At 44.5% G+C, this 9,399-nt stretch overlaps 1 protein-coding gene across 1 annotated transcript in view; it reads left to right on the top strand.

Moving 5' to 3' along the window:
* Positions 1–2,894: 2,894 nt before the first annotated feature.
* PSMD12 (proteasome 26S subunit, non-ATPase 12) overlaps positions 2,895–9,399 on the top strand; it is a 30,734-nt gene continuing 24,229 nt past the window's right edge. The window contains exon 1 of the mRNA XM_032177063.2: positions 2,895–3,071. Coding sequence (XP_032032954.1) covers positions 2,964–3,071 — 108 coding nt within the window. The 5' untranslated portion in view covers positions 2,895–2,963. The remainder of the gene's footprint in view (positions 3,072–9,399) is intronic.

Raw genomic sequence — 9,399 nt, 5'->3', positions numbered from 1 at the left:
ACAATAGGTGAGGGCTGGGCGCAGTGGCTCACGCCTGTAATCCCAGCACTTTGGAAGGCCAAGGCAGACAGATCACTTGAGGTCAGGAATTTGAGAACAGCCTGGCCAACATGGTGAAAACCCGTCTCTACTAAAAATACAAAAATTGATCAGGTGTGGTGGTGCACGCCTGTAGTCCCCAGCTACTTAGGAGGCTGAGGCAGGGGAATCACTTGAACCCAGGAGGCAGAGGTTGCAGTGAGCCGAGATCGCACCACTGTACTCCAGCCTGGGTGACAGAGCGTGACGCCGTCTCAAAAAACAAACAAACAAAAACCAATAGCTGAGTAGTCTCAGCTACTTGGGAGGCTGAGGCAGAAGAATCACTTGAGCTTAGGTGGTCAGGGCTGCAGTGAGCCCTGGTCTCACCATTGCACTCCAGCTTGGGCAACAGAACAAAACTATGTCTCAAAAAAGATTTTGTTAACAAAAAATAAATTTACACTTCCAGATCCTATTGTCTACTCTCATCAAACCAATGTCACACAGAATATGTAGTGAAAAGGCATCTTGGCCTAGTGTGTCTCAACAGTACCAGACTCTAGAGTGTGTTTCAGAAGCCTGTAGGGGAATTTGGGTTGTGACAATCACAGAGGGAAGAGGGAGATGCCAGCATGTAATTGCGATGCTGAACAGCCTGTCAGGCAACAAGCCCACATAATAAAATATTGTGCCACATTCCATCAGACTTTTGAATGTCCTACCAGACACTTTCTTCTGTATCTGAGGCCTAGACTCTAAGTCAGTTTTACATATGACAAGCTACTTTTCTTTCACTTTTAACATCAACTAAAATTTCTAAGAATTCTTTCATGAGAAAAACAATGGAAGATTATATGTTGATATAGTCAGAACTTTATTTCAGCATGTCATGGATTATAAAGTTTGTTTGTTTATTTATTTATTTATTTTGAGACAGGGTCTCGTCTGTCGCCCAGGCTGGAGTGCAGTGGCACAATCTTGGCTTATTGCAACCTCCACCTCCTAGGTTCAAGTGATTCTCTTGCCTCAGCCTCCTGAGTAGCTGGGATTACAGGTGCGTGCCACGACGACTGCCTAATTTTTGCATTTTTATTACAGACGTGGTTTCGCCATGTTGGTCAGGCTGGTCTTGAACTACTGGCCTCAAGTAATCCACTCACCTCAGCATCCCGAAGTGCTGGGATTATAGGCATGAGCCATAACACCCAGCTGATGGACCATAAAATAAAAAAAAAAAAAGTTTTACCAAGAAGTGGCTTGTTGCTCACCATTTTGGAAAATGTCACCAACAATAGGCCCTTACCATGCTTCAGGAACCAAGAGAACACACCTGTTGCAGTTGCAGCTTTTACATTTATGGTTATTGTGTATGGGTGCAAGCAAATAACTACTTCCTTGTATTTTCCACTGTAGACATGTTTTAGCCTTTATCTTTTGAAATATATATTATTTTGCTATTTTAAAATTTGTTTCTTGGTTGGGCACAGTGGCTCACACCTGTAATCTCAGCATTTTAGGAGGCCAAGGTGAGAGGACTGCTTGAGGCCAGGTGTTTGAGACCAGCCTGGGCTACGTAGTATAGCCGCTATCTCTACAAAAATAAAAAAAGGTAAAATTTGTTTCTCCTCTACATTACAGATTATAGCTGAGATGTTGTCTTATTTAGCTTGTAGATGGTTTATATTTTCCCTGATTTTCATTGCAGTTAAAACAAACAAAGAGATCTATTCAGCATCTATAAAGCGATGTTGGCACTAATTAAATTGAGAACCACTAACATAATAGATAAACCACTCCAAGATTTCCCGTTTTCCTGTTTGCTTTCCAGGCTGTTGTTGACCATATGCCCACACCAAACACAACCTCATTCCCATTTTTTTTTTTTTTTTTTTGAGACGGAGTCTTGCTCTGTCGCCCAGGCTGGAGTGCAGTGGCGCAATCTCGGCTCACTGCAAGCTCCGCCTCCCGGGTTCACGCCAGTCTCCTGCCTCAGCCTCCCAAGTAGCTGGGACTACAGGCACCCGCCACCACACCCGGCTAATTTTTTGAATTTTTAGTAGAAACGGGGTTTCACCGTGTTAGCCACGATGGTCTCGATCTCCCGACCTCGTGATCTGCCCGCCTCAGCCTCCCAAAGTGCTGGTATTACAGGCGTGAGCCACTGCGCCCGGCCTCATTCCCATTTTCAAGGATCCTAAGCTTTTTTAAGATCTTAAGCTATTTTCTAGGGACCAGCATGGCATGAATGATACACATAAAACGTGTAAGGCCCTTAAGAATTGAAATTGTCTCACATGTCATCTAGTTTGATGCTCACGAAAGTCCTATAGGGATAACAAGTCTTTCTAACTTTTCACCAACTTAGTGGATTCTAGTGAAAACGAAAACAAACAAAGAAAAAAACCACTTTGCTTATTAAATGACTGCGCTGCTGCCATACCTTCTCTTAGGAGCTTTCAGAGATCCCACAGAGTAAGCCACCAAGATTCTCAACTAGATAAAACCTTAGAATTTTCTACTTTAAGGTTTATTTTAGCCTCCTAATGTAGAGATGAGAAAACCGAGATCCAAGAAAAGTTAAGCGACTGGCCACGGTCCTGAGAAATTATATTTCGAAGCAGGGGTGCAGGGATGTATGAGATGGTCTGTTCTATTACACTCGCTTTTCTCATCGCAAATTTTAGATAAAAAGTCTCATGTTCCCAGAGACAAAACCTGACGCTGCAGGCTGGAGTGGCCAGTCCCGCCCCGCGTGCCTCAAGGCCCACCCCCCCAGGGCTGTCCGCGGCAGTGCCTGAGTGGCAACCAGCGTCGGGGACCTCGAGGGGTCCTTCGCGTGGGCTCCCGACGGACTGCCTGAGCGGGTGCGCGGGCGGCTTCCGGTGTGGGTGACGAGTGGTGGCCGAAGCAGGGGGACAGCAAGGGACGCTCAGGCGGGGACCATGGCGGACGGCGGCTCGGAGCGGGCTGACGGGCGCATAGTCAAGATGGAGGTGGACTACAGCGCTACGGTGGATCAGCGCCTACCCGAGTGTGCGAAGCTAGCCAAGGTGAGGAGAGGCCAGCTGGCTGTTGGCGGGCGCCAGGGGCTGAGTCACGGCGCGGAGCCTGCTTAGGCCTCAGGGGGCCTGCGGGCTGTAGCGTGCATCCCCCCATTGCCTGCCCAGCCCTAGTTGGGCCTGCACGAGTGGGAGACCCCAGGTCGGCCCTGCCAGGGCTGCGGAGTAAGCCAGCGCCTATAGCTTCCCAGACCCTCCCCAGAACAGATGGTCACTTCCCTCCATGGGACTTAGGGCTCCGTTTTACTTTTTGCCGTTTCTTGGATGCTGTTTAAGTGATGTTTACCTTAGTAGTTTCCCAGGGGTTAAGGCCTCTTCAGTATTCAGGCTAGATCAGAGAGTTTCGTTCTGTTGCTGTTGCTCAATCAATTTATGTCGTTAAATCGTTTATGGATCATGGCTATGTGCCTGGTCTTTGGCCAGGAGAAGGGGCAGGAAAGTGATAGTACGAAGATGACTAACACCAGGACCCTGTCCTTTAGGAGTTGATGTACGTAATGAATTAGTCAAGTCATGCATGGCGGTGAGGGCCATACAAGGGGAAAGTGTTACTGGAACACGGAGAAGGAAGCTATGCATTCTTAATGGTGCCATAAGGGAAGGTTTTACAGGAAGGCTGACGTTTGTATTGGGTCTTGAAGAATTAGTAAGATTGGGGTGGGGTGGAGTCATTCCTGGAGACGGAACTACAAAAGTGAAGACAAGTAGACACTATAGGAGTTTAACAGGCTTTCCAAAAAATAAGGATGGAGAAAGGTGATAAAGTTGGTACGTATGTATATCTTAGGTTCAGTATGCTTGCTGAGGGGGAGCCATAAATTCATTAAGAGCTTTCTAGGAGCTAGCATCAACAGACATCAGTTACATAAGGGTGGGAAAACTCAACTGCCTCCAATGCCAGACAGATAACAGTAACTGATATTTGTTGAGTAGTTTCTGCAGTGTCAGGCACCGTGCTTACATGCACTAAGCCATTTGATCCTTACCTCAGCCCTATGCGATGGCTATTACTATTATCCTTATTTTACAGGTAAGAAAACTTGGGCTAGAAAAAGTTGAATCACATGCCCCAAGATCATAGAGCTAGTAAAGTGGTGAAGCCAAGAAGCAAACCCAGGCAGACCGATTCTCGATTCTGGAGCTGGTGCCCTCACACACCATGCTGCCCTGCCTGGAAGCCTATTGTAGTGAAAACCTGAACACCCAGGATGGAGTGCAGTGGCGCAATCTCAGCTGACTGCAACCCCCGCCTCCCGGGTTCAAGCGATTCTCCTGCCTCAGCCTCCCGAGTAGCTAGGACTACAGGTGCCACCACGCCTGGCTAATTTTTGTACTTTTTTTTTTTTTTTTTTTTGAGACGGAGTCTTGCTCTGTTGCCCAGGCTGGAGTGTAGTGGCGCGATCTCGGCTCACTGCAAGCTCCGCCTCCCGGGTTCACGCCATTCTCCTGCCTCAGCCTCTCCGAGTAGCTGGGACTACAGGCGCCCGCCACCACGCCTGGCTAATTTTTTGTATTTTTTAGTAGAGACGGGGTTTCACCGTGGTCTCGATCTCCTGACCTCGTGATCCGCCCGCTTCGGCCTCCCAAAGTGGTGGGATTACAAGCGTGAGCCACCGCGCCCAGCAATTTTTGTACTTTTAGTAGAGACAGGGTTTCACTATGTTGACCAGGCTGGTTGCGACCTCCTGACCTAAAGTGATCCACCCACCTCTGCCTTCCAAAGTGCTGGGATTACAGGCATGAGCCACCGCGGCTGGCCAAAAACCTGAACTTCCCAGCACCTGCCCAGGAAAAGGAGGCAACAGATCTTCACCTTCAGATAATCTTTGCCAATTGGGGATGAAGGCCTAGCCTTGTCGATGCTGCTAATTTGAGGGAGAAACCAGGAAGATGAATTTTTCCATGAAATACCTTAATATTTAGAAGTTGGATACTAATCTGTCATATTAAAATACTATTTGAGCCAATACAATGTAGCTAGAACAAAACATAGAGGCGAAAGTCAGCCCCTGAACCTCCACTTTGGAATCAATAGAATGCTAGTGTCCATAAGGAAGAAACAAGTAATTTTCTCTAGAGAAGCACAACCAAATCTTCCTTTTATGAATTTCTGTTAATACTAGTCTACTGTGTGCAAGACCTAGTCAGTGTTAGACACTATGAGAAGTACAGAGATTATTAGACAAAGCTCTTGCCCTCAAACAGCTTACAGATCAGTAAGAAAAAAGACTTCGCTGCTACAGTTGTTCTGGTGATCTTACGTAGCATTTATTCCTAAATAATTGTTGTTATGTTCCAGGCTGTTGGAAAACTTGCAAACTCCAATACCATATGCTTTTTTAGGTGTCCAGTGGGTAACTGAAGTGTTTTAAAAAAAAAAAAGAATGTTGAGGCCTGTTAGGATAGATACATTTGAATTTTGATTTTTTTTTTTTAAGCTAGTGTGCCAGCTGAATAAAACAAGGTATATGTTGTGGGAGGGTATACTTTTTTTGTTGTTGTTTTTTGATACCGAGCCAGTTTCAACTTTAAATTAGATGGTTACCCTACACTCCTAGTTAATTTTAACATATTTTTCTGTTTTCCTTTTTATTTTTTTAATTTTTTGTTTCGAGACAGAGTTTCGTTCTTGTTGCCCAGGCTAGAGTGCAGTGGCGCGATCTTGGCTCACTGAAACCTCCGCCTCCCGGTTTCAAGCGATTCTCGTGCCTCAGCCTCCCGAGTATCTGGGATTACCGGCATGCACCACTATGTCCGGCTTATTTTGTATTTTTAGTAGAGGCGGGGTTTCACCATGTTGGTCAGGATGGTCTCAAACTCCTGGCCTCAGGTGATCCACCTGCCTCTGCCTCCCAAAGTGCTGGGATTACAGGCCTGAGCCATCGTGCCCTGCTGCTTTTTATTTTCCATTTCATAGTATTTTCTAACCATTCTGCCAAACATAAAAAAAAATTAACGTTGCATTTCCACATTGGAATGTATGGAACAGTTAGTGTACATTCTTTTGATTTTATTTTGAGCCTATCAATAAAACTATGAAGAATGTCTTGTTATTTTCACTTGTGAGAAAATTTAAGCTTCAGGCAGCTTAAGTGCTTTATTCAAGGCAGATCAAACTCACATCTCCTGGTAAAAAGAATAGTGTTCTTTTTGCTACTACCTCTTTAAGAGATTATCAATTCTGTCCTTAATTTCCTTAAGAAATTTTTTATTTTAAATGTGAAAGAGATTTGAAGATGAAAATTGTGTATATAGCACTTTGGGAGGCCAAGGTGGAAAGATCACTTGAGGCCAGGAGTTTGAGGCCAGCCTAACAAGATGCTGTCTCTACAAAAAAATTTTAAAAATTAGCCAGGTGTGGTGGTACGCACCTGTTGCCCCAGCTACACTGGAGGCTGAGGCAGGAGGATCACTTGAGCCCAGTAGTTCGAGGTTGCAGTGAGCTATGATTGCATCACTGCACTGATCCCTGGGCAACAGAGTGAGACCTTATCTCTTAAAAAAGTTGTGTATAGAGACTTCATAATGTATTAGATGGGAAACCGTATGTAGCAGAAGCCTTAGAAAGGCAGACAGATTCTAGAGTTGGGTTGTAAAATTGCCAAATGTAGATCATTTAAATCACTTGTAGTTGTCACCTAGTACAGTTTTATGTCTGTCCTAACACCCATGTTGCAAATGATAATAGCTAATATTTATTGCTGTATACATTTTATTAAAGTGTCAGCTGCTATGATGATAATGATATGTACACATACTATGTTCCAGGCATGCCTTTATAGGTATTGATTTAATTCTTACACCAACCCTATGGATTGGTACAATTATTGTGCCCACTTCACTGAAGAGAAAATTGAGAGTCAGACAGCTTGTGTTTTACCCAAGGTAATATGGTAGTACAGCTGGGATTTAGACCCGAGCAGTCTGGCTGCAGAGCCTGTAGTGGGTTTTTTTTTTTTTTTTTTTTTTTTTTGAGACAGACTCTTGCTCTGTCACCCAGGCTGGAGTGCAGTGGCGTGATCTCGGCTCACTGCAACCTCCGTCTCCCGGGTTCAAGGAATTCTCCTGCCTCAGCGTCCCCAGTAGCTGGGACTACAGGCCTGTGCACCACCATGCCTATATTTTTAGTACAGACAGAGTTTCACCATACTAGCTAGGCTGGTCTCAAACTCCTGACATTGTGATCCACCCGCCTCAGCCTCCCAGAGTGCTGGGATTACAGGCGTGAGCCGCCGCACCCAGCCAGAGCCTGTATTTTTAACCATTCTGCCGCCTCTGTGATTGGTGTATAAGCACCCTGCGTCGGGTTGATGGGGTGTTAGTAAAAGTGATACTAGTTCTTGATGATGGTTATCTCTTCGCCTTGTATTCAGGAGTTAAAAATAATGGAGGGCCTTTTCTGAACTGTAAAGATATGGGTATTTAGCAGTTCTTAATATACTGAGGGTTTCTCATCCTCTCTTTTTGATTATGTTGTATTTGGCACATGGTTATTTGGGGACTACTTACATTCTTAAATTGAATGTATCCTTTGATTCTCCTTCCTCTTAACCCATTTGTGCCGGAGGTTGCAAAATCTTTTTTGTGAAAAATCAGATCTTGGCCATGACCTTGAGCAGCAGGATATAAATAACTCCCACAGCTTAGCGTTCTGGTAATGGAACACTAGGCCTAAATGTTAATGTCTTTTCCTCCCTCCCTCCCTCCCTCCCTCCCTTCCTTTTTTTTTTTTCTTTTTTTGATACGGGGATCTCAAACTATTGGGCTTAAGAGATCCTCCTGCTTCAGCTTCCTGAGTAGCTAGTAGTGCCCACCACTGTACCTGGCTTAACGTCTTTTCATTTCTTTTGGTCACCTGCAGCCTCTTATGGTTAATGTCAAAAATAAAGAGCAAGTGAAATGCAAAACAGTTTACATTGTTAGCAGCTTAAACAAAAGAGACCCCTTTAAGGAATAGGTCACTTTAAAAGTTGGACTATGTAGGGGGAGTATTGGACTGGCTTTAAATTTCAACTATTTGTGGTGACCTTTTTTTTAGACTGAGTTTCGCTCTTTCACCCAGGCTGGAGTGCAGTGGCATGATCTCAGCTCACTGCAACCTCCCGCTCCTGGGTTCAAGCGATTCTTGTGCCTCAGCCTCCCAAGTAGTTGGGATTATAGGTGCTCACCACCACACCCGGCTAAATTTTGTATTTTTAGTAGAGATGGGGTTTCACCATATTGACCAGGCTGGTCTCGAACTCCTGACCTCAAGTGATCCACCCATCTTGGCCTCCCAAAGTGTTGGGATTACAGGCGTGAGCCACCGTGCCTGGCTGTGGTGACTTTTTATTAGCCTTTTTCTTTCTTATTTAGGTTGTGTAACAAATCATTAAAAGGTTGGATTCATTCAGGAATTAAAGGAGGTGCAAACAGAACTTACACTCAACATTGATGTTGAACAAACTCATTAGTTGCTTACATCATTTACAAGGATTATTTTAATGAGAAAAATGAGTCACAGAAGTCACATGTTCTAACAGGTTGGTTTTGGATAGCTTTCTAACCGTTTGTTCCTCTGAGTTGAAAGGCAGCATCAAGGAGTTGGAATTTCGTCACCTGAGTGAATAGACAGGAAAAGGAGGAGGATGTTTAGCCATAGGGTAGAATGTGGAAGATTGGGAGAAAAAAGGGGGATGATTTGAAAATTGGAAATTGTATTAAGTGAATTGATGGTAGTGTCCTTCAAATAGCACTAAATTGTCAACCATATAGTTTGTCACATCCTGCTTATTGTGACAGTAAGAATCAGGAATTGTAAGCCATTAAGATGAACTGAATACAGATCAGGGGAGTGCCAATCCATTCAACACGTATTATATGGAGGTTGGTGCAAAGAGAAGTGACAAATAAACCAGGATTCAGCCCTAAAGGAACTTGTAGAACACTTAGGAGGTAAGCTATGTGCATCAGTAACTGATACAAAGATGGAAGGATGGACCATAGTGTCTGCAGAAGAAGTGGCATGTGCTTGGTGTGATGCAGCTCACTGAACTGCAGTGACGAACAGTATAGACATGGCCTCCCTGCTCTTGCAGAGTTCGCATTCTACTGAGATTGGAAAGACAGTAAACACCAAAATAGAATATGGTTTGGGGTAATTGCAGAGTAGAGTCAGTATGGTTGAGTATGAAAGGAAGAGGTACTAAGTGACTACTGATTTTTAGAGAGCGTTATCCAAAAATGCCTTTGTGAGAAAATGACGTTTAATGTTTTGTTGATACTCCAGACTGTGGCTTTAGGCCAGTATGTGATTCTCTCACATGTATGATGCAATTTA

The sequence above is a fragment of the Hylobates moloch genome, unplaced genomic scaffold (assembly GCF_009828535.3).
Source record: "Hylobates moloch isolate HMO894 unplaced genomic scaffold, HMol_V3 SCAFFOLD_15, whole genome shotgun sequence".
Classification (NCBI taxonomy): domain Eukaryota; kingdom Metazoa; phylum Chordata; class Mammalia; order Primates; family Hylobatidae; genus Hylobates; species Hylobates moloch.
The sequence above is the reverse complement of the archived record's forward strand: the minus strand, read 5'-3'. Positions and strand labels throughout refer to the sequence as shown.